The 25807-nt window shown below is 40.6% G+C and overlaps 1 protein-coding gene across 5 annotated transcripts in view; it reads left to right on the plus strand.

The window, feature by feature from the left end:
* The window catches only part of Fmn1 (formin 1), a 361689-nt gene that overhangs the window by 209943 nt on the left and 125939 nt on the right, over positions 1–25807 (plus strand). For all 5 annotated transcript variants that reach the window (XM_021231093.2, XM_021231095.2, XM_040746011.1 and 2 more), the window contains 3 exons: positions 5385–5472; positions 21747–21808; positions 23584–23672. In XM_021231093.2, the coding sequence (XP_021086752.1) occupies positions 5385–5472; positions 21747–21808; positions 23584–23672 (239 nt within the window). The remainder of the gene's footprint in view (positions 1–5384; positions 5473–21746; positions 21809–23583; positions 23673–25807) is intronic.

Below are 25807 nucleotides of genomic sequence, written 5' to 3' on the forward strand. Positions count from 1 at the left end.
CAAAATAGAAAGGACCAGTTCCTCCTCATCCCATGTACATACCAATTTTCCTTATGACAAATCTGTTAAGTGCTTCCCGAGTGTCTTGTTCCCTAAAGAATATCATACTAAAGATGCCAGGGAAATGTGTAGCATTTTCACATTGGAGTGTGCCCTCCCTGCTCACTGTGTAGTTGACTACAGAAAACTCTTAGATTTTCTAGGAAGGGAAATAAGGAAGATGGTCATTTCTGTCTATTATATTCTGAAGGCACTTGAAAGACCAGCTTCTGTTGTGTCTGAATCTGAGAGAAGATGTAAGTTGGGGGAGGCTATGAGCAAAGGCGACTATGCTAGCTAGCATGTACTTATTTCCATTTGCTCTTCCCTTTTCTCAGTGTAGAGTGGGATGGAGTAAACCCCCAACTCTTGGTTTCTCCCTTGGGAAGAAAAAGTTGGAGCATGCAATCAGTGTTCTGGCTTTTTGGAGGGCTGCCCAGGGACTGGTTTCTGTCTTCCTGACTTAAGAGTGCTGACAAGCCTAGCATACTGTCCATGAGGAGGGACTACTGGGAACAAGAAAGAGATGGCTGGGTGGCTTGCCATTGCTACAGAGCACCTGTGGAGTACAGGCAGAGGCCAGCATGGCTCAGTGTCTTCCCCCACGGGTTATGAGAGGAAAGAGTGGAGGCTGCACACATTGTTCTATTTTTTTTTTCAGCTGGTTTCTTTCTTACTCAACTCATTTTGCGCATAGGACCTGACATGCTTGGGGGCTGATGAGAGCTAAAGTGAATTGGGAACATTTTAATGTCTCTAGAGAAGTCATGGTGCTCCAGACAACAGTGGAAGAAGAATTGCAGTGTGGAGAAGCCATTAAGGCCTCTTTCATGGAGAGCTTGGGAATTCACATGTCTGTAGAATGCTCATCCATGGGCCTACGAATTCTTACTCACCCTGGCTTATTTATTGGCAGGAGACTGTCTCTACAGAAACCAATCTGTAAGGCTAAAGACTGGAGAAATCACTGTTTTTGTTTTTGTTTTTTTGTTCATAAATATACCAGCCCAAAGTAACAAGGCATACAGAGAAGCACAGAGGCTAGGATCTAGCACACGTACAAAACAAATACTTGAATTTATAGTTGCAAACACAGGTAATGTATTTGTGGTAGTGATGATCCGAGAGCTGGGGAAATGAGGCAGGGACAGAGTGAGAGATTAGCAGACATGGAAGGCATTGGAAATGAGCAGATACAAACTGTGAGGTGATAAAGCCTAATCACTGTTGACAAATGACTGCAAAGCTTCAGCAGCTTTCTTACCCGGGCAGAGGAGGTGGCTGGCAAATTCAAAGCTAAAGTAATGAATGAAAAAGAGGAAAGAAAGTCTAGGACGGGGAGAAAGGATGTCACCAAGCAGAGCAAACAGCACATAATGGAAGCAGATGGGAGGAGAGAAGCAGAATGACAAAAGAAAATGGCCTTTGTGTAGGTGTGGAAACCAGCTTCCTGAATCTCGATGTATAATGGACCCCAAAGAGGAGACCCCAATAGGACACAAATCTTCAGAAGGTAAAAGCAGAGAAATAATTTTGACTGCAACAAGACAAAAGCCACTTGTTATATAGGAAGGCCCACTGCCATAACTGTCAGTGAATTTTCCAGCCTAAAAGATGCTATATTCCAAATACTGGAAAAAAAAAACAAAAGCAAAAACCAAACAAACAAACAAATAAAACAACCCCGAAAGCTCCTAACCAACAGCAAGAGTAGACAAAGATGAGCAGCAGCTGCAGAAGCTTTTCACCGCTCACTTAGTGATGAGCTTTATACAAAATAAGGCAAATGTTTATTCTGTGGACTGAAACACACACACACACACACATACACACAAACACAAGCATGTGTGTACGAAGCTCACTGGTGAGGAAAATATCCAAACAAATATACAATATCCTAATGGCTGTGAGTGAATAATTTTTTACCCATGCCATAGAGATTTAAAGAATAGTATAAAAAGCTTAACCATAATGCATTCCTTTGGAGAGGGCTCAAGACAAGGTTTCCCTGTGTAGCTTTGGAGCCTGTCTGGAACTCTGTAGACCAGGCTGTCCTCAAACTCATAAAGATCTGCCTGCCTCTGCCTCCCAGAGTGCTAGAATTAAAGGAATGCACCACCACCACCTGGCTTCATAATGCATTCTTGACTGCACAGTCAGAAGTATGCAATTCATGATACCAGTAGCAAAGTACAAGGGAGTGAAGAAATAAGAGTAGAAGCCTTGTGTATGTGTGATCAGCTTAAAAGAGGCTGTTACAATTATAAGGCATTTTAAAGCCAAGACAAAACAGAAGCCAAATGATCATATAAAATATGACTCTATAAAACAGACTCTAAGTCAAAAAAACTATTCCAAAAGACAAAGATACTATGTAGTGATAAAATAGTCAATCCACCAAAAAAAAAAAAAAAGTGCTTGTAACTATGCACACGACCAACATCAGCACCAACTCTATGAAACAAACTGGGCAAGTACCGTTCTGGGCCCCTGCACATGGAGTTTCATGTTGGAATGCTCCACTGAAGCATTTTCACTTCCTTAGTCTCTCCTGCAGTCATGGGGCACTGTCTGCCTTTCATTCATCTAGTTGGATTATGATAGTTGGAATGAACATAAGCAGATACATTTCTCATCATTATACCCAGAACAATACTGTATGACAGATCTTCAATTTGCATTGCATTGGCAGTACAAATAAGTATTAAGCATCCAATAAAAGGATAGAGCATGAGTAGGTTTGAGTATCCGTGATGATCCCGGTATCAGTCCCCTGTGTATGCCCAGGGGTGATTCTTCAAGGCATTCCACTGTCAGGAATGAAGCACACATTCCTTCCAATTGGAACGTTGTCCAGAGTTGAGAGGATTTTAGGTCATACAATAAGGCTCAATAAATTTAAGATGTTGAAACATACCAAGTTGCCTTTGTGATGGCAATGAAATGGAACTAGCATAATAGTAGAAGGAAAACTAGAGAAATCAGAAATAAGTCAGAGTTGAACAATACATTTTGAACAACTAGTGAATTAAAGAAGAAACTCAAAATAATATAGAAAGGTTGCTTGAGACAAAAGCAAAACACAGCATACTGAACCTTACATGATAGCAAAAATAGTCATAATGAAAGGTTTATAGGGCTGACTGAGTACATTGAAAAATATCCTAACAATGTAACTCCATACATTGTGTAACTTGAACAAACTAAGCCCAGAGTCAGCAGAAGGGTGAAACAGTAAACATTTGAATATGGGTACATAAAAGAAGGATTGGAAGCATGCCAGAAAGTAAATAAAACTGCTTTTTTCATGATAAACAAATCTGACAAATCTTTCATTGGAAAGAGAAAAAAGAGAGGAGACTCAAAAATGTGAAATTAAAAACAAAAGAATAGCCGGGCAGTGGTGGCATACACCTTTAATCCCAGCACTCGGGAGACAGAGGCAGGTGGATCTCTGTGAGTTCAAGGCCAGCCTGGTCTACAGAGTGCATTCCAGGACAGGCTGCAAATCAATGCAGAGAAACCCTGTCTTGAAAAAAAAAAAAAAAAACAAAACCCCAAAAGGACAGATTTTATAACATGTCACAGAAAACAAATATAAAAACCAATGTGAATAACTATATATATATATACATATACATATTTGATATGCCAAATTTTTGAGTAACCTGGATGAGATGGCTCAATTTCTAGAAACCTGTAAGACAGTATCATGAGGAAACAGAAAATCTGAAAATCTGAATAACTTTCACCCAGAAGAGAACCGAGTCACAGCTCCAGCGTCTCTCAGAAGGGAAAATGGTGGACAAGTCTACCAAATACTTGAGGAAAAGTCCAGGCCACTGCTTTGCAAACTCTTCAAAAATCTGAAATTGGAACACTTGCAGATTTGTTTTATGAAAGTGTGGATTTCACTTTTATCAAAATACTGCAACAAATGAAAAGCAGCACTGACTCTGATTAATATAGATGAATACCACCAACAAAATACTATCAAGCCAAATTCAAGATAACATTAGAAGGTTCACATGTTATAGTCACACAGGGCTTATCACCATGATGCTCAAATGGCTGGTGCTTCCTCTGTCTCTGTCTCTCTTTGTCTCCCTCTCTGTCTCTCTATTTCTCTCTCTCTGTCTCTGTATCTCTGTTGCTCTCCCTCCCTCCTTCTCTCCCTCTCTCCCTCTCCTGGTGTGTGTGTGTGTGTGTGTGTGTGTGTGTGTGTGTGTGTGTGTGTGTGTGTGTGTGATTCAGATACATCAACAAAACAAAGGTTAAAAGCTTTGCTCATCTCAAAAGACATAGAGAGAGCACTGGACAACATTTGACATCTGTCTTAGGGTTTTGTTGCTGTGATGAGACTGCCATTCAGATAAAGTTTCCATCATTCAAGATGAAAAGTTTTTACCAATATGGTGTATGATGAAGGGTGTGTAATTAGCACTGTGAGTTATATTGCACTGTAAACAACTTGAGGATTTTTATATAGTGTGTTTCCTGCTGTGGGTTTTCTGTGGTAACACTTCAAAATCCAATAGAACAAAACTTTCAAAACTGAGAGAAAACAATGACCAGCAAAGAGGATCTCAGTCATAATTGTGTCCATTTTTGTCTGGTTTTGAAGAGGAATCTGATTTATTTCACCATGAAAGACTGGATAAGTAGAAACTTGGAGGGATGTGCATGCAGGTCTTGTTAGAAACATAATGAAAATTCAGTACATGTGTAGGGGCAGAGTATAGAAATACTCACTCTAGCTTGCCTCCCTCCCTGTTTTGGGGAAACAGAAAGACACAGCATGTGAGTCCGTTGGTGGGGTAGCACTCTTTAGCCAAGGGAGGCTTTCTGTGATAACATCCTTCCCACCCCTGTGTCTGTCTGAATAATGACGTGATTGTGGATTAGCTTGCTTTTACCTAGCAGCAGTCAGAATCCATATGTCTTGTTCTCTAGGACTCTTGTGTCTGAAGAGGTCAGAGTAGCCAGAAGTGGAGGCCCATTCCTGTAATCTCTGCTCTTGGAAGCTGAGGCAAAAGGTCATTGTCCCTCGGCCAGTCTAGTCTGCAATCTAGTCAGGCCCAGTATTTTAAAACCTAAAAGAAAAGAAAATCAGTAAAAGGGATATTTTTGGTGTTTGTCTACATGGGATTTCCTTTATTTTGAAACTGTCAGTAATGTAGACATGCTAATTTCCATTTAAGCATTAAGTCCACTACCTGTGATACTGGGTCAGTTTTTCCATTAGTATATCAATGTATCTAAAGTCGTAAAGTCCTTGGTGTTTTTTTCTGAAGGATTGCATGGTCATCTATGTTTGTGTTTTCTCTTTTTATTTAAAACTATAGATCATCAAGTTATTGGATGGAAAACGATCTCAAACTGTGGGAATCTTGATATCTAGTTTACATTTAGAAATGAAGGATATCCAGCAGGGTAAGTCTTTCCTCCCTCTGGCTTTTAAATTCTCTGTAGCTTTTCCATGCACGTTAATTAGCTAAGACTGCAACTTTATCATGACGTTTTTATATAGATATATGTGGAATTTCTTATTTCTCCCCTGTTGCTACATCATCCCTCCTGAATTTCCAGCCGGTCCATTTCTTATTCCCTAACAGTCCTCCCTTGAAAGTTTTCTGAACATTCTGTTGTGAAAATTTCAACATACCTAAAAGTTAGAATGTCTGGTTACCAATACCCAGTTAAAATCCATTGTCACTTTTTGATATAAGCAGTCCCTCTACCCACTAGATTGTTGTGAAAAAGATCACTCAGACATTTTGCAATTCATCTTGCAAAAACATTAGTACTACCAGTAAAAGGTGAAGGGATTTTCCAAAAATACAACTGTAGTGCCATTATCTTGTCTTAAAAATGATTAATAAAAATTTCCTGGTATCTTCATAGATGTAGCTATTACTTCTCGGTTGGTTACATGCGTGTTAATGCACCCTTTCTTTGTCACCTGTCTTCAGTGAGGATCCCAACAGATGTCCTACATTGTCATTGACATGTGGCTTATGTTTCTTTTGATGTGTATTTTTCTGCCCCAGTTTTCATTTTGAGTTTTACCTTGGCAATTTATTTGCTGAGGGAACACACTCACTTTTTCATTTTCATTTTTTCTTTTTCCTTTTTTTTTGATTTGTTTTGTTTTTCGAGACAGGGTTTCTCTGTAGCTTTGGAGGCTGTCCTGGAACTAGCCTTTGTAGACCAGGCTGGCCTCAAACTCACAGAGATCCGCCTGCCTCTGCCTCCCGAGTGCTGGGATTAAAGACGTGCGCCACCACTGCCCGGCCACACTCACTTTTCTTATAGTTTCCCACTTTGATATTTTGCCAATTATGTGAAAATGTTTTATCTCTTACACTTGTCTAGTCTCTGTGTTTCCTGTATTAGTTTGGTCTAGATTTACACTGGGTAAGTGAGGAATTCTTCGTAGATGCTGTGTGTTATATATACATGACTTCTTCAAAGTTAGTATTGAGTGGTTCGGGAGGTTAGTTGGCACTGAGGATTTTTGTCTAGGTTTATTCCTTCATTAGACATATACAAGATATTAATGTATGGATTCAGTCATTTCTTCGTCTTTAGGCGGACTATGTCTATATAGAGAAACACATAGCAACGGCTGATTTTGCCATTGTTCCATCTCCACCCCCTCCCACTTCTTTCTTCAAATGACAGTCTTTTACTTCATTATCTTTGGCGCATTCTTAAATAAAAGAATTTGAAGAGGTTGATGCAAAGACTGGCTAGGAGACAAAATGGAATTGAGAGGAGGCGAGAAATATCCCACCTTAATTTCTATACTTGAAAATTTTGTCTTTCATATTGGTTCCTTAGAAAGACATATGAACAAAAATAATTTTCAGAATCTGAACTCTAGAAAGATGTCTTACTCAATAAAATGCCTATCAATATAAATTTTAAAAGATTTATTTATTTTTATTTTGTGTGTATAGATATTTTATATGCATGGATGTCTGTGTACCATATACTTGCAGCACCCATGTAAACCAAGAGGGCATTGGGTCTTATGGGACCAGAGTTAATCAGTTGTTATTCACCATGTGGGTGCTGGGAACTGAGCCCAGATTCTTTATAATAGGAACAAGTGCTCTTAACCACTGAGCCATCTCTCTAGCCCCTTTTTATTATAACTTTTAAAAGAATAAGTTCTATTTGTATATATTTTCCTTAGTAAATGTAGACCAAAAGACATCATGCTTCTTGTGTCTTACATTAAAACAATATTCCCTTTATCCATGCATCAATTAAATGTAAGTCTTCATTTAAATGTGCCACTTGTGACATCTTCTGAGTGGTAGTACAACATATGAGGGGGTTTCAGTACAGTTGAGCATGGGTTTGATGGCACAAACTCTCTAAACAACCCTTCTCTTAAGGTGTCAGCCCCTGTTGCCCAAAGTCATTTGACCCCCACCACTGCTCAGGAGAAGGCTCCTGAAGACACTAAAGACTCTTTCTCACACTGCTTTTCCTTTCAAAATGGATTTGGTTGGAGAAGAAATTTTTCTACATTACAAAAAATTGAGTTTATTAAAGATAACAAAATATTTTAAGTAAATGCCAGTTACAGGGTATTTGAATAGGCTGATTTAAAAAATATGTTTGACTTAATAATAGAATCAAACATGTCAGTGTGAATATTAAACTTGAAAAATATTATAGTTGATTCAGTTTGGAACAGTTTCAAACACCCTTGTGTTTGATCGGCCTTCTGTTAAAATTAAAGTTTTTATTGGCTTTAGAAACTTCTAAATTTTAGATCTGGATGTAATCTTTTGATGAGAAACTACCATATAAGTTATAGCCATTGAAATGAGAAGATTCACCAACTGTGGTATAAGAGTTTCACTATTAACTTGTACTTCTCACATGCTTGGTAGACTCCAGGGAGATTTGATTTTTATCTAACACTGTAGATATGAATTTTCCAGCTTTCAACATCACCCAAAACTTTGTTCATTTCCTTTTGCGTATGTATCACCGAGAATGACAGATTGCCATATAGATAAGGGACATTTGAGTCATGTGATATAACAGGTGCCAACTCGGGACCATACAGTTTTCCATGCCATTACAGTCCCTTTGGACTGGATATTTATTGTGGACAAGATTTTAGTTTGTTTGGACCTTCCCAGTTCTCTGCTGTAGTGAAGAACATGTGCATCTTGCAAATGTGAAGCAAACATGATCTTTCATTTCAGCATTGGAAACCCTAATCATAGAATCACAGAATTCTATATCTTGTATGTATGATTATAGACTTTCCCTGCCACAAACATCTTTGTTACTGTGATAGTTTAGATGTAATTGACCCCCATAAACTCATAGGGAGTGGTACAATTAGGAGGAAGTGTGTCACTGTGGAGGCATTGAGGTTTCCTATTCTCAGGATACTGCCCAAGGTATCAGTTGACTTCCTGGTGCCTGCAAGGACTCTCAGCTACTACCATGGCACCATGTCAGCTTGCTTGCCACCGCGTTCCCCACCATGATGACAATGAACTGAACCTCTAAACCTCTGGGACCCTAAATTAAATGTTTTCCTTGTGTCTCTTTACAACAATAGAAACCCTAGCTAAAATTGTTATTCTCTACACAGTTGGCTCCTAAGTTCTAAACAAAAAAAAAACCTAATCTCCAAGTCATTTCTTTACATAATAATATATACCAGATGAATATAGCAAAATACCAAGGCTATGTTATTGAATTATCACTTTAGAGTCATTGGCTGACACTGGTATCTGAATGAGATTTCATTCTGAATCCAATCTTATTGTGAATGGAATATACCTTCCACCTTCTAGACATAGGACCATATTTGTCAGGGTGCAAAGACAAAAGGCATTGATTTATTCAGTGTCTCAAGAAATAGTGTATATGACCTGAAATCCAATACATAAAAGTTCACATTTATTTCACGTGTATTCTCAACTACAGCATTAGAAAAATCCAGGCCAGCTACTATCTTGTTCACCTCACAATGAATAGTCAATCCAATGAGACTGTAATGCCATGAAAATGTTTATGACTTATAGTTGGTTAACTGCAGTATCACATGACTCAAAATGACCCTTATCTATGTGGCAATCTGTCATACTCACCAGGACATACGCAAAAGGAGCTGGATAAAGTTTGTTATACGCAAAACAGTGACCATGCTTGCTCACTGTTTCCTCCATGTCTTGGTCTCCACTTGATAATTATGTGTATTTATGCTATTTCCCAAGTAAGATGTGATCTGTACTCCAGCATATGCATAGCAAATACAATAAACATATTTTGAATAAGAGACAGGTAGATGACAGTATGAGTACAAAAAAATAAGCATGGGCAAATTCTGAAAATTAAACACCTGATTCCTAGAAAATGTACTCTTCAGCTTGCTAGTAGAGTGACCTGTCAGCATCCGGAAGCACTTCAGGGTTTCTATTTTCTAAATGATAATGGCTTTTCAATATGTCCTGCTGAGATTACAACTCTACCTACCTACCTGCCTACCTGCCGACCTACCTACCCACCCACCCACCTACCTATCTGCAGTGCTGAGGATCAAACAGACAACCTTGTGCATCCTTGGTATTTGCTCTACCACTGAGCTACACTCCCATGTGCTACCATTTGTGTATCAAGTTTACAAGTAAGTAATCTGCTATTTACTAGGTTAGCTTTTTGAAGAGCAAACTTATTTGCTTTGTTTTGAAGCCAAACCCTTCTCTGTGATCAACTATCTATAAATAAGTTGTCATAATATGAAATTATGGTATTCTAAATAGCAAGACAGCACATAACAAAGACAATTCTATCAGGTTGAATAAGTTCTCTGATTGTTAAGCCCTGTTTACAACTAGATGAACTGATGAATGCAAATCACATCTGAAAGTCTTATTTTCATGTTAGCTGAATTTCAATTTTGAAAAAAGATTAAACATTATTATACTAAATAGAATAGATTCTGATCCAGTGCCCTAACTAAAGCAAACCACCTTCCTGCCTTGCCTTTGGTATGTACTGAGTACTAGTCCTGTCAGGTACCTCATTAGGATCAGACTCCAAGCATCCTCAGGAGCCACTAGCTGTGTGATCAGCCAAAGGTTCCAAAGGCCCTGAAATCACAGCCATGGTGTCCTGTAGGGCTTGAGATGAGTCCTAGAGGTTGCCCTGGTGATCACATTAGGGAAAGGGGCCTTTCCAAGTGAGGAAAAGGCATGGGACAAGACAAGTGAAAGGGAGGCCTACAACTGCCGTGTATGGGCATCAATCAAATGCAGCTTGTTGCAGAGTCTAAGGCTCGAATCATGAGCAGCATGTACACCAGGAAGAGCACTTCATCATTAGAAGGGATCTGCATATTATTACATCAGAAACAAAGACATGTAGGGTTCATAGTACTATGATCTGAGCCTGATACAACAGTATCTTGGAGCTTTGATGTTCTGCATACTCCTGCCAAAGTCTTTATTTCCTCCTTTGCACTACTCGCTTCCACTCTCTCTGCACTTCTAACTATCCGCCATGGTCTTCCTTGATCCCTTAAGGAATTTCCTTTTTGCCCTTGGGTGTACTGCACATGTAGTGTGGACAGTGCACATTCCCTCTTTCAGAAACGCTTTTGTTCCTCCCAGTCTGTGTAGTCAGCTTGTGACCTCTACTGGGGATTTAAGGTTAGCCATCACCTCACACAGGCCTTTTCGGATTTGCCCTCCTACTATCTCACCATGTGTTATTTTAGTTATACACAGAGCCCAATATTTTGTTTGGTGTGTGCATCTGTTTTTCCTTCATTTGCATTCACTCTCAGGATACAAGCCCCAAGAAGGAGAGTGCCCACAGACGTGAACGCCAGCAACCTCCTGCTTGTGTCTGTCATCCACATGGTGATCATTAAGGGCTTGTTGAATGAATAAATGAAAATAGAACTGAAGATAATGTGATAGTTAGTTGTGATTGCCACCCTGGTTAGATTAAGGAATACTGAGGGATGAGGCACACTCTGTACAAATCTGTCACATCATCTGCAGAGACAATCAGCTCATGAGGGCTATGACCTATCATGTTCTGGAGGGCTTTTTCTGGTTCTGGCTCCTCCCCATATTCCCCTTCTTTCTGCTTCCTGCCCATCAGGAACTGAAGGACAGCTGTCACATGTGTGCTATGACAATCATCTACCCAAGTCTAAGGGGCCAACCTTCATAAATGAACCATCTGAAACTATGATCCATCTTCATCTCTATTGGATATTTGCTCATAATTACAAGAAAAGTAACTGGCATAGGTGGATAAATCTATTAGAGCTTGTGTGAATTTAGATGATAAATAATGAAGATCAGAATCAAGGCTGACATACATTAATGTAAAAAAGGAAAACTCAAACCTGAGATATCTAGAGAGAGTAGTTATAGTTAGTAATAGCAACTATGGGAATAAAAGAAACAAAATCTGGACTGCACTGTAGGCAATGAAAAAACAAAAGACAAACCAGAGGTCAAGCAGCAAAAGCAACTTCAAGGAGAAAATAAATTGTTTTTGAGGATTTTACTGACACTTAACTGGAGATGTTAAAACCAGTGTCTGGGAAACACTGAAAACTCTATCCTGGTGGTAAAGGGGTGGACCTAGGCTACAGACACAACACTCTTCAAAAGGTAAGTCTGGGATTGTCTCTACTCAAGGTAACATCCTTCCCGAGGTCTAGAACAGTCGCTAAAAGAGTGATTACAGGGGAAATGGTTTTAATGATGACCAGAAGTTCCAGAAAGCCTGTGTTTCACCCAAGATATACTGAATCACTGATTTACTTACCCCTGGCTTTCCATCATGAGATGCTGATGACTTATATTTAGAAGCATTTGGCATGTGTGGACACAGTGACTGCCTACATGATTGCAAATTAGTGTTTTCATTCCATGTTAGTAATTTCCTCTTATTCTCGTCCCAAGGGAGATGGAAAATTGCTGTTGACTATTCTTGATATAAACCTCCATATGCCTTACAACAGACTAGGTGCCAGAAACCTCCTGGCATTCATTTGGAATTTCCCGTACACTCAGAACTTATATTTATAATATTTTTTCTAACATCAAAATAAAGCATTTTTCATTCGAGTTCCTACTGGTCTGGTCAGAGGGTTCAGCTGCATTGCATCGTAGCCTCTTTGTGTCAGTCTTGGGGTGAGAAAGGAAGGCCACTTAAGGAAGTCTCAGAGCCTGGAACCTAGATCCCAGAGTACCCACTCTGTGGACCTGCTGCTTTTCTCTAATAAGTGCCAGAAATCCATGTCAGTACTTAGGGGAGTTGTCAAAAATGAATCTGATTGGGCATTGGGAGTACACTATAGATCATGTAAGACTTTCCTGAGAAAATTCTCCCCTTAGTCCAAGATCCCTTGCTCAAGAGATTTTCAGTCTCCACAAAATCCTTACCGAGAACCCTCACCAGCCTGGTGTTTTCGAGCATGTTTGTCAAGGTATACCTTCTAATACATATGCTATACAAGTGCATGGCAGAATAACACCCACAATCTGAAACACAGAAGATCCAAACTAAAAGCAGATTCACAAGATTTTAAATGTCTTGCTAATTTTGATGGCTTCAGATTCCCATTGGGATACAACTGTGATGAGAAGGTGAAAACTTCTGTAAGGTTCATGGGACTCAACTCCATAGCAAATATGCTTTGATTGTCCCTTTTCCTCTGTTCCAGGAGCACTAAAGACAGTCTCCACCATTCTCTTACCGTTTACCTTCAGTGTAGTTTTTCTCTGCAAAATCCTCAAAGCCAACTTGTTTATATTGTGAAGTTTAATTAAAAATAGACATTAATAGACTTCGTTTAAATTGTTCTCCCCATCCCAAATCACAACACATCGAAAGCAAAGAAAGTGAATCTGTCACATACTGAAGGAGCTTACCCACCATAAGTGACTTGTCACGGTGATCTGCTGGCATGCCAACCCAGTGACGAGGTTGGTGTCAATCAATTCATTAAGCACTGATAGAGAGGCCAATTTAGAAAATTAGGAAAAGTAAATGGTCTTTCTAAGACTTCCCTTTCCTTTCCTACCTTTTCTTTCCCCCGAGTGAGTCTGAACACCTAAGCAGTGGGGCTCCCCTCGCCTCTTTCTAAGCCATTATACATTCTTTCAATAGCAGAATGGAGTCAGAAAGTAGAGGCTGGTCCCTCTTTATACTTTTCCTTCAGGCAATCCGCGGAGACCATCCAATCTGCCTGGAATGTAATTTGACTTAAAAGAGCAGAACGAATGGAGGGACAGAAGCAGCTTAACACAAACTGTTTCTCATTCCACCGCCCTCCAGAGAATAGAGGGCATGCAGGCAGGGAAGTTTTGTGAATTCTACACTCTGTGCCCTTCTTTGAGGTTTGAACCATGGACAATTTTAATTGTAGCTACATGATGGTGTCTTGGGGGCATGGTACATGCCTGGACTTAGGGGAAAGTTGGGATTTTTTGTGTTATACGATTGAATGATGGTTAAGGTTTCAGGATAGATGAGCTAAATGTCCCTTTTGTGACCATTTCCACCTTTCCCTGGACAGCCCATATTTACTGTGTCTGTCACACTTGACTCTCATCCCATCAGAGCCTAAACTAAGGTCTTCATCAACTACTGCTGTACTCTGCCAGGCATTCAGAAGTGCAGGAAGACTAGAAATTACATTCCCTTGATATTACTTACTCTTTATGTATATGGAGGTGACTTTGTGTTTCTTCATTTTTCACTGTGTTTTTGCTTCCCTTTTAGTGAATTGTGGCATGAAATATAAAAATCCCAATTACTTCTACAGAGTTTATTTAAGATAAAGCATTTCCAAACACTCACTTCCTCCCTCCGAGAAATTCTCGTGTGAGGTAACTCTGTTGGCACACTGATTCTTTAGAATAACTTCAGTAATGAAAAGATTGAAGTTAGGCCATTGTATTAGATTAAACTGAGTTGTTAGCACTGGAGATAATATAATGTTAAGGAGTGTGGATGTTTGTAACATATACATATATTTGTGTACATATGGATTTTTATAGCATAGGCCACACAAGAGTCTCCTCAGACACCTTTATTTGTATAAAAGGCATGTGGTGCCATTCAGAAAATGAGGTTTCTCTGCAGAACTTCGTCTGCTGGTTGATGATGGCTCTCTTAGGGGAATTTAGTCTGTTTTTAGATTAATCAATTTGTTGTCTAAATGTCTTTTCCAATGGTAAAGGCTGTACCTTTGAAAAGTGGGAAATGTACAGTCTTGGTCCAGTCAATTTCTACTCCATTGGACCGTAATTAATAACTGCAGAATTGAGCTTGAGAAGTCAAGCTGAGGGATGCCATATCTCACTTTTATCATTCATAAAAACCCAGGCAGCAGCATCACCCTCTCCATGTAGTTTACCGTGAAGCACTTTGAGCACTGCTGACACAGAAGAAGCTTGCGGTAATCGCTAACTGCTAATCCTCAGGAGGGTCTGCCCACTGTCCCTACCCTCTAATGTAGTGGACAGAGTTTCCTTTAAGCTGCTTTTTAGTGGGTGCCCTGGAGCATCTCATCTGGATATTAGCATCAAGCAAGGGTCTGTGTGCATCTGTCTCTGCACAGGCATGCTGGGTGCCCAGGGGAGGAGGAACCACAGTGGCTTGGGGTGGGGGTGGGGACAAGGCAGCATGTGGAAAGGGTCCAGAGGGATTTTGCTATGGTGAAGAAAAGAGACTCGTCTCGGGACTCTGCAGTGGAGGTAGGAGGCCTCAGCTCAGGATGCTCCTTCCACACTCCGGCTCCACAGTCATCTCTGCCTGCTCTAGCCCTTCCTCTCACCATATGGACTCCCAGCTCCCTTAGAGTGGTGGCCTCTGTAGTTGGTAACCAAAGCTGTGAAAAGTTCTTGCCATCTCTTCAGCACTCAGATTCTGCCATTGCCCTCCCCTGAATCCCATTACACTTCTTTGGTTGAGCCTAGGAGAGTAAATTTGTTTTACAGTTTCTTGGGAGAAATATACAGAGTTTTTAAATTCTTCTGTATTAATCTCTCGTTCTTTTTTTTTAATTCACCAGTGACTCTTATTGATCCCTAGGAAAAAGAAGTTGAGGAATTTGGGCAACACGGCTAAGTTTTATATTGGCTGCTTACCAGTTAGCATTACCAGCAAAACAATGTTCACCAACAGAGTCAACTAATTTTGTCACTCTTTCTGTTTCTGAACGATGAAAGATCTAGGTCATTTGTACTCTTTACAGGTCCCTCTGTACGAGGTAATCCTGTCAGCTACTTGAGCAATACAAATGATTACACAAAGGAATAAAATGGGCTGCATAAGAATTATTCTACAAACTTATCTGTCTGTGGCATCTCCATCATTTGCATAATCAGACTTTCCTTGGCTAATCTATAATAAAGGCACGTGTCATCTCTCTCTGACAGCTCTTGCTTGGAGGTAATTCTTCAGTCAAAATGAACATCTCCCAAAGCTGGGAATGTATCTCAATAGTAGAGTACTTCTAATCACCAAAAGAAAACCAAAGAACAGATATTCTTGTGACAAGTCACTATCCTTGCTTTACTTTGTTTCCTAATTGCACATCTTTCAAACAGCAAGCACACTGTTCATTTAGACGTGGTACACTCAGAGATAGAGCTGTGTAGGTGGGAAAGTGGCTGGCGGGCTGAGAGAACACAGGTAGGCTCTTCCCGCCTCCCTGACAGAAGAGCCAGCACGGGTATTTGCCTGTTGTGTAAGACCCTGACCTGCGCGTGTGCCTCAAGCAGGCACATAGTTTTTATGTGTGCCTGTTAGTTTGAATTTGTGATACCGGTCTGCTTTTTGTCCCTGCTGACGGTTATTATATCTTAATGGGTGAAACACTACTCTAATGATCCTTGTGTATATAATCCTTGGAGCACAGAGCAGGCACCAGAGGACCACATAAAAATGTTTGCCTCAATTTCCCTGCAAAAAAAAGAAGCCCAGAAACCAGACTTGACCAAGTAACAGATTTTTAAAGGTAAAGGAACCCAATAAAATTACCGGCTTTTCACAGCGTGTGTCTCCTTCCTTTTGACAGATTGTGAGGTGTAGGTGAAATATTCTAACTGAACTGACAGTGTGAGGCGGGGACAACTGAGGAGGGAGGGAGATAAAAGTAAAAACCACCAGCAATGATTGATATTGCAGTAGCAAAGAGCTGCTGGGGTCTCCCCTTTGTGGATTTGACACTTCACCTTTCTGACACCGTTTGCAGGAGTGTTGGAATAATGAGCCCTTTGCAGATGGAACCAAAGCTAGGATTACTCGGAATTACTGTACCCAAGCTTTGTGGCTTGCTAGAGAGTTATGTGGGTAGTAGTCATTTTTTATTTGGTTTATAAGATGAAAGACAGTTGAACACCTATTTGTGGGGACAGGCGAATGACAGAGACAGAAAGAGAGATGAGTTTATTTATTTATTTGTTGTTGGTTTGTGGTACTGATTGACCCCATGGTCTTGCATGCACTAGGCAAGCCATTTACCACTGACCTACATCTGCTGTCAAGAATGCATATTTTCTATTGTGAAATGGAGGAAGCAGTCTGACTCTAGGGAACTCCACAAATGTTTTAATCAAAGACTGTGGTCATCAGTTAGCAGTTAAATATATTACTAGTGTAATGCCTTCTAAGTTGAATATAAATGCTTGCACGAGCGATTGGGTCATTTATTGATTTGGTGGTCTTAAAACCTATCTGACATACGGATCCTTCCACCACCCCCAGCAACTAGACTACATTTGGTGAATAGGACAGAGAATTATGTCCATGTATACCAGCTCTTCCCAGAAGCCTGGGATTTTTAGGTTTTAGACCTGTGGCTAAGCCTTCCCTTTGGTGGGTATACTACAGGAAGGAAAAAACAGAAATAATTTAATCTCCTGAAGATGCCGTGATCAACCAGATAATCTCTTGAGACTCTTCCTCTTTCAATTTTATTTTAATCGTAGGATCCATATCTGGTTGACATGAGGTTTTATTGGAAACACATCAATAGGACCAAAGTGATCTCTTTATGTCTTTAGCTTTCTCTTTTCTCTGGTCCATTCCCTCATGGGCCCTGAGAGAAAGATCCATTCTGTCTGCTTCTGTGGAGATGGCTTAGAGGTTCTCCCTTGACTCTGGGTTTCTTAAAGCCTCAGTGTGGTTTACTTCCCAGTTCCCTGAGTTTCCAGAGTCAAGGATAGGCTCCAGAAAGCCGCCGCCCTCTTCCCTGTCCTTTCTGTCTGTACCCTTTAGGTTTTTCACACCTTAGCCACTGCATGAAGTGCTAAGCAGTCCAGATTTCAGCCTGTCCAGTAGATTTCCTCATCACGAAACTGCCCAGCAACTCCTTGATGCTTATCAAGTTCATTGCAAGTCCTTGCATACGGTTTTAAATTCTACAAGTCCTCATCCTCAGCTATGTGCAGACTCATCTCCTCAGTCCCTTTAATTAATTCTTTTCAAGGCAAAATACTTGCCATTTCTAGAAGATTCTGTGAATCTGTCTGTATCTCCTTTCACTGTCTCACATCCTCCCATTTTATGTTCCCTGGGACTTATTGTAAGTTTAGAAACTGTCTTTTCCTGGTAAGAGTTTAACTTCATTAATGATGATTAGCAAATGGTGTTCAGGAACCATCCTGAAGCAATGTATCAGTGAACTTCAACTTGAAACATTTCTTCTAAGATGACATTTCTTTTTAAAATTTTTTGAAGGTTGAATGATAGGAACAGCACCTGTCTTATTCATACTTTAATGATGGAAAAATCATTTATTAAATTATTTTGGTCTTTCAGTATTCAGGAGTGCAGCTTGTCTATAGTGAGACTGTGACTATACATCATGATTATGTAACCTTTTTGAACAAACCTATATTTTTGGAAGGGGATGATTAAGAAGGAGCATAGAAAACTGAATTCAAATACAGAATGTGGTTATAATATTTTGATTTGCTAAAACCCTGCCCCCATTTTCACCTCAGTGTTCCTATGTTTTTTTCAAGACCCAAAGCTCTCCTTATCAAGAAATTTCCCTTATATCCTGCAAGATTCAGTCTTTGGGAACCCTGTAGTACTCCCCAACACACACACACACACACACACACACACACACACACACACACACACACCACACACCACACACATCACACTATTTTATACACATTTCATACCAGGAAGAGTGGTCACAGTGCCTAAGGAAATACTTACTCCAGGACTTTCCCAATCTAGTGTAGAAGAGAAACTATTGCACACTTAGCATGTTGGACATTCTAGCATTACAGGGCGGGGTTTTTTGAGATAGGGTTTCTCTCACAGAGATCTGCCTGCCTCTGCCCCCCAAGTGCTGGGATTAAAGGAATGCACCACCACCGCCCAGCTCATCACACTGTCTTTATTCCACTTAAAATATTGTGAAGTACTGTGGCAGACTGAGGACTCTAGCCTGAAATTCAAGAGTTGTCCTTCCAGGGCAGGGAATTGCTTGGTAGATGAGATGTGGAAGGGAAAGGATCTAAGGTAGGCTGAGACATGGGGATGTCCATCAGGGATGCATGGAGGAGGTCAGAAATGAGACTACAAGAGTACATGGAAGACAGAAGGAGTTTTCAAACCAGGACAAGAAGTTGAGACTATCTAATATTTGAAAGAGAGTCAACTGAGGTATTGTAAACACCAAGTAATCTTGAAACATAGATTAAAGGAAATGGTTTGGTTTATAGCTCTATGTTAGAACATTTGCTTACCATGTGCTACGCACTAGGTTCAGTGTTCAGCATTGCAAAGAAACAAGCTAGCAGCTAACTAGTGGACTAACTAGCTGATTAACTCATTACTTAATTACTCATTTACTCATTACTTGAACAGCTAGCTAAATAATTTTGCTTATATAATGAAGGATAATGGTCTGTGGGAAGGATTGAACTTGGAGATAAGCATTAGGCTATATCAATAGGTCTGGATGTATTAAATTTCCTTTAAGATATTTTACACCCTATTCTTCAAAACTCTGAGATATCAGAGCCTATACTTGCCATGTTAACAGAGCTTCCTAAGTTTTGCCTCAATTGGATTCTTACAGGAAGGACCAAGAAGGCTTCCTAGCAAAGACCACCTGCAACACCAAAGAATTCAGGAAGTTGTGCTTACTGCATGACTTCCTGGTGGTACCAAGTCTTTCCACTTCTTAGATGCATTGGAAGATAGGGCATTAGCAAGCTTTTAAACGCGTGGCAATGTGTCTTTGAGGTCATGATCATCATAGGCCTTTCTTAGGTTCTATCATGAGCTTATACTTTATGTGCTGCAGAACCACGTATATTGCCTCACTCAATATCTTCAGTAAGGGTTGAGGGGTGTCAGGTCTGTTTTAGAGATATCCTCAGGTCCCAACAACTACCACATTAGATCATACAGTGGATGAGGTTAGCCCTGTTCATGGGAATCACCGCCCCCACCATTCCTCTTTCAAAGAATCTTACTTTTGCAGTTACCTCTCCCTGGAATGTTTTTCTGCCAGGATATTCACAAAATTGACCTTTTTAGGTCTTAAATTAAATGTCACCTCCCTCAAGAAGCCTTTCTTTATCATGCCATCTCTTGTTACATATATTTGTCTGTTACTTCTTTACCCTATCTTCTGGATGCTAAAGATCAAACCCAGGAACCCATGCATGCTAGGCAGCAACTAACCTATAACCCCAGCCTGGCTTACTTCCTTTAAAGTTTATTGCCACCTGAGATCATGCACTTACTTATTTTCTGTCTCTCAATCTAGAATATTAATTTGGTGAGATCAAATACTTTGTCACCAACACTTTTGACTTAGATATCCAAGGATACTGAAAACAATTTCTGAAAATATAATTTTGTGCATACTCAACAAATAATTATCTAGTGCATCAGAGGATAAATGGGTGCATAAATGTCTCCAGAGCCCAGCCTGTTTCTGGCCCCCTCCTTTCTTCATATTTTCTTTTTGCTGCCTGGTACACAGTAATACAAACCACTGAACCTGGGCTTCAGGCTGACTCTTTAAAACCAGATGTTTTCTTTCTTGGTGATAGAGATAGTTTGCTTTGGGATCTAACCTCAGATACAGTACTTAGGATGCATGATTTTTTTAAGCTTCATTCCTTTAAAAGCTGTCTTTACATTTGTGTCTTTTCTTATATATTCATATCAGCTAATTTTTAAAACATAACAAACACTGGAATTCGCATAAAAGAGACATTGTTCCTGGCCTTTTTCTGTTTTCCTGTGTTTAAAAGCATCAGTCATTTAAATCGTCCGTTTGACCAATTAGTGAGTCTGTATTATCTCTTCGAACAATGCACCAGTCCTGAGACACTAAGTTCTTTCAGTCTTTTCTCAAACCACATTTTTTTATGTCGGGTTCACAATGACTTTCCTGGTACCTTGGCAGAATCTTGTCAGTAGTCGCTTACTCCCTCTCCCATTCACAAGTCTAGAAAAAGCGTACGGGGAAGTGTCTAAGTTAGAGAAAGTGGCCTGTGAAGGAGTTTTAAAGATTTTTCTTGGTGTTTTGTGATGGGATGTGCCCTTACCTCAGCTAACTAATTTTACTGAAAGCTTTGATTGCACTTATATGATTCAAAACAATAGAGGGGGAAAAAATTCAGAGGCAACCTGCCCTTCACCTTGATCTCTACATTCTCCAGGGCAACATGGTGCAATGGAAGGAACAGAATAGCTTGGAGAGCAGAATTTTAAGGCATTCTAAGCATCAATGGTTGGTTTAATAAAATTAATTAGCCTGCCACAGAGAAAATTTACTAGCACGCTGGTTAATTTCACAATGTAAAGTCGGGGAGGGGAGGTAGGGCTGAGGGGGCAAACCTTATTAGTTTTGAATAATTATTTAAAGATGTGGACCCTGCCAATTTCAAACACTTTGATAGCCAATTCCATTAAAGCTTTAAAAATCTGTTGCATGTGTATCCTAACATATACGGGAAGAAACCTCGACAGATGAAATCATAAGCATATTAGCTAACAGCAAAGTGACTCATTTAAGATACAGAACCAAAGGCAGAATTCTAATAAAAACATGGGAACAAAACCTTACCTTGATACTGGCTCATGGGAGGTTTCTATTATCTTAATTTGCTATTGATGCAACGATTATTCTTTCTTGTCTTTTTAATCCAAACAAGATGTTTGCGGTGGCCACAGAAAGGTGCCTGAAATCACATGCCTGAATTCATTTAATTTGCCAACATCGTCCTTTTTTTCTTCTCTTTCCCTTCCTGGTAATGGGCAAGAGTCAATTCTTCTGCATTAAGTGCTAAATCTCTTCAATTACCAGCCGGGGAGAAAGATTTAAAATTGTGCTTCAAACCTCCAAACTGATTTAGCTTTAAAGCACAAACACTTCTCCTGTGGAGCCTAAATTAAACTACTGAAAGGACTCAAAGGCCAAAGAATTAAATAAGGCAGGGCCAACACTCAGGCCAGCCATAGGGACAATTTTGGGTTTGCTCTCAAATGAACCCCTGTGGTATGAAAGGAAGGGGAACAGAAACAAACTGATAGGCAGATCCCATGTAAGAGGTGCAGGCCTATATTGTGGGGAAGCTGGGCCTGGGGTGAACATTGGTTTGGGATCAAGTCAAAGCCTTATCCCTTTTTCTCTTTTCTTTTGACAGCCATATTTAATGTGGATGACTCTGTGGTTGACCTGGAGACCCTGGCAGCATTATATGAAAATGTGAGTGTCAAAGGCATGCAGAGCTGGAGTTTTCATCTTTATGCGTACCTTAAACATCACTAAGCCATTCATGCTCTTTGGCAGTAAGGACCTGAACACAACATGGAAGAGATCCAGACACAGAGATGCAAATTTCTTCTTGAGGGAGCGTGTTCTTAACTCCCACTGTAGTGTCTGTACTAGTAGATCCCACTGCCACCCGCAAAGAGACCACAGATATGCCCTAGAGCCCAGCCCTAGTGGAAGTGAGCCTCCTACTTAATGCTGGCACACTCCAGTGTCTTACTCCGAGGAATAGGAATCCGAATATCCACTTGGATGGTTACTCAAATACCAGATGAGCTGGTGACATTAAATGCAGAAGACAGCATTGGATGGCAATTGCGTGGTCTAGCTTTAACATCAGACAGTCCTAAGCTTGGGCCCAGAGCTATCACTGCCTACTAGGTGATCTTGGTTGGGCCAGTTGTTTAAACAGCTTAGTCCTGTTTTGTTTTGTTTTTATAGCACAATTCAGATTGTATTGGGACTCTACATAATTTTTTTTCTATTGAACAAGAATTTGATTAAGTAGCCTGTGAGTTCTTCTCATGGAGCCCAGAACACATCCCACAAAGTTGAGTCGCAAAGCTTAGGAACATCTTGAGTCATGTGTAAGAAACATCACTGTAATGCACAGTCTTTGTAAGTGGAAATAGTGAGCAGAATCCATAGGCTCCTATGAGGAGATGATGCTGTAGATTCAGAAGTCCCATGATTGCCAACTGTTCTATTCATTGACTGTCAGGGTGCAGAAACATAGATGGGGCTGAACTCTCTAAGCCATGGCAATTCTTAGGTAACTGTGTGGGGCCCTGTGACATGCTGCAGTCCCTCAGCTCACAGGATGATTGAGCATAACAGTTACACTCTTTGGTACCTTGAATCTCCATAGTCTATGATAGCCCAGTGAGCTCACCAATTTCCTACATATTCTTCATGCATGTGAGAAATTATTTAGTACCAAGTGGGAGCATTTTACATGTTTCTATCAGTATAGTTCTCTTGAATAGACCCAAAAGCTCACAAATATCAGATCATTGGGAGTTAGCGGTGCCTGGAGAGCAATGCGAGGATTCTGAATCCAAAGTTCATTACTAGTAGATTAATGCAAGCCTTGGGTAGTTATCCTAAAAAAATGAGGATATGGTAATTGATGGCAAAGAACTCTATCAAGCAAGGTGCCTTCCTGATGCTTTCTGTTGTTACCATGGTTTCAAGAGTATGCATGTGGCCAGTAGAGGAAGTCTGCACATGACTGGAAACATTATGTTATTAAATGCCTAAATAAGTGGTGTGAGCAACACATACTTATAAAATTCAGGACAAGAGAAAGTGGAGTCTACAAATAATAGAGTGGGAAATCCATGTGCGATAAGACTGCTATTCTGGGGAAAAGAAAGCTAAGTACAGCTTGCCCTGTAGCTGCCTACAGGAGGCTCAAGCTGTCCACCGTCTTGACCTGTGTGTCTGGATGTGTGCACTTGTCATGGCCATTTGCTTTAGCTAGTAACTGCCAAACTTGAATATGTATCAGGATGACCTGAAAGGGTTTTTCCGGGCCCAACTTGTAGAGTTTCTTATGCTTGGGGTGAGGCCCAAGTGATGCCAGTACTATGGGGTGTGGGGTCACAAATGGTCTTAGGCTGATTTGTTTGACTTTGTGTGTGTGTGTGTGTGTGTGTGTGTATGTGTGTGTGTGTGTGTTGTTTGCTTCTTTTCTACTCTCTATACAGCGAGCCCAAGAGGATGAACTGACTAAAATAAGAAAGTACTATGAGACATCCAAAGAAGAGGATGTGAAGCTGCTGGACAAACCTGAACAGTAAGGACCCTTGAACTGCCTTTGGTTAGTTTGAAAGGAAAGCTGCAAACCCCATCTATCTGCCTCCCAGCTATGAATGTCAAGTCTAAATGGTGCAGAGAACTGTGTTACAACAGCGTCATTCTGTGCCCTATTGCCTCCAGCAGGATGACTCGGCTGCCGGGAAGGCTGCTGAGATCTGTGCTGTTGGGTGCAGTGTGTCTCTCCCCCTGCTCTCACCCCATGCCACTCCTCTTTTTTGTTCTAGCAACTTAATTCCTCCTAGACTAAACATTTTAGCCAAAGGGTAACTGAGGAAGGAAGAAGTCGTTACTACTCTGCCTCAAGTTTTGCTGATGTTTTAAAAAGATGATAGCAGAGTTACCGAATTCAAACTGGTTTTCTTAAATGTCATGCTCAGTAAATGTAGCCCGAATGTGGCAGGTTTCCCACAAACATCCCTGCTTGTGCTGATTAGGCTAGGTCCTTCTTCTCCCCCATCTGTGTGGCTTGCTCTCTTTCCACTGATTCTCAGGGTGTTCAGCTCTGGTCTGCAGTATCATTTCCCATGCATTAAGAACTCGGACCTCTGCTGCATACCTAAGTGGCTTCTTGTTGGCTAGACCCTTGAGGTCTGCAAGCCACAGATGAGTTCCTGGGCATCCCCAGCAAGGTATTTAGGGAGTAAGACTGCAAACGTGCAGTTGGTTTGGGACTCTTGGGCCTGTTGCTACTTTGAGTGCTTTATGTTCCATTCAAGTCAACCTTCTGCAAATAGGGAGAGGCAGCTACAGAAAGCTAAAAGGAAATAGAAATTAGATTGAGTGCAACATGCTGTGCTTACAGGCATCCAAGGTTCTGTATTATACTCTATACCTTATGTTTGCATGCCTCAGTTCTCATAGACAGTCAGACCCAGAAGTCAGCATCCCTAAATGACTGAGATCCTAGGTTTACTCAAAATATTGTCAAACTTTGCTAATAATTTATGAACCTTAGATGGGATCCTCTCACATGGATCTATAGCCCAGACTCCTGTCCCTTAAACCTGGTCCACAAAACCTAAGAATGTGTATAGATCAGTTCGGATGGGATTCCACCGCCCTTTTGTCTCATTAACATCAGCCATCAGACTCACCACCTCCACCACAGTCAATGCTACTCACATAGAAGTCAGGTTTACCTACTGTGAATTAACTCCAGTTACATCCCTAATGTGTGTAACTAGTGATGAGATATGTAGACACTGACACAGCCACTAGTGGTATTTGGAGATGATAGGGCATATCAAACATTTGGGCAGGATTAGTATGCCCAATATGCAGTGAAACTGTAAGCCTGGCATTGGTAAACTTTGCCTGTAAAACACTAGATAATATTTTAAACTTTGTGGGTTCAAGGATCTCTCATGGCTCTTCAAGTTGGCCATTACATTGTTATGGTTCAAAAGCAACCATAGATAATAATATGTAAGCAATGGCTTACAGCTGGACCTTAATTTTATTTAGAATTGCCAAGATTTGAATTTTGTATTATTTTACAGGACAAAAATCCTTCTATGCTTTTTACAATCATTTAGTATAAAAACCATTTAGTTTCACAAGTCACACAAATAGAAATGGCTGGTTGGTTTGGTCCATTAGCTCTAATTTGTGCACACTCAACCCACTTAGTAAAACCTGCTGCAAGCTGAGGGGATGGGACACAATGAACCACTGATGTGAAATGAACAGTGTGCGTCTGCCAAGAGAGGCATTCCTCTGCCTTTTGTGGTTTAACCTCCCAACATCATTTCTCAGCACTAATTGCCAGGGCATAGACTAATGGTGGCAACTAATTAGCACACTACTTATTATCCCCCCCACCGCCACCACCCATGATCTAGCTAGGTAAGCATTTTCAAAGTTTGGAGGGCCATTGTGCTGACTCCCTGAACACTCACCACTATTACTGGAGGCAACGATGCCTGTCATGTCAGCTGCTCAGGTGGCAGACAAGGCTCAGGGACTGGCATGGAGAGATAGATTTAAGCAGACCTGAGCAGACTTCACCTTTGCTCTTTGTGTCTCTGAAGGCAGCTTTTGTCTGCTCTGTGCCAGAGTCTGGTTCTCTGGTGGTTTATTTGCCACTTATTCACAAAGAGTAGACTATAAGCG

The sequence above is a fragment of the Mesocricetus auratus genome, unplaced genomic scaffold (assembly GCF_017639785.1).
Source record: "Mesocricetus auratus isolate SY011 unplaced genomic scaffold, BCM_Maur_2.0 Super-Scaffold_100004, whole genome shotgun sequence".
NCBI lineage: Eukaryota > Metazoa > Chordata > Mammalia > Rodentia > Cricetidae > Mesocricetus > Mesocricetus auratus.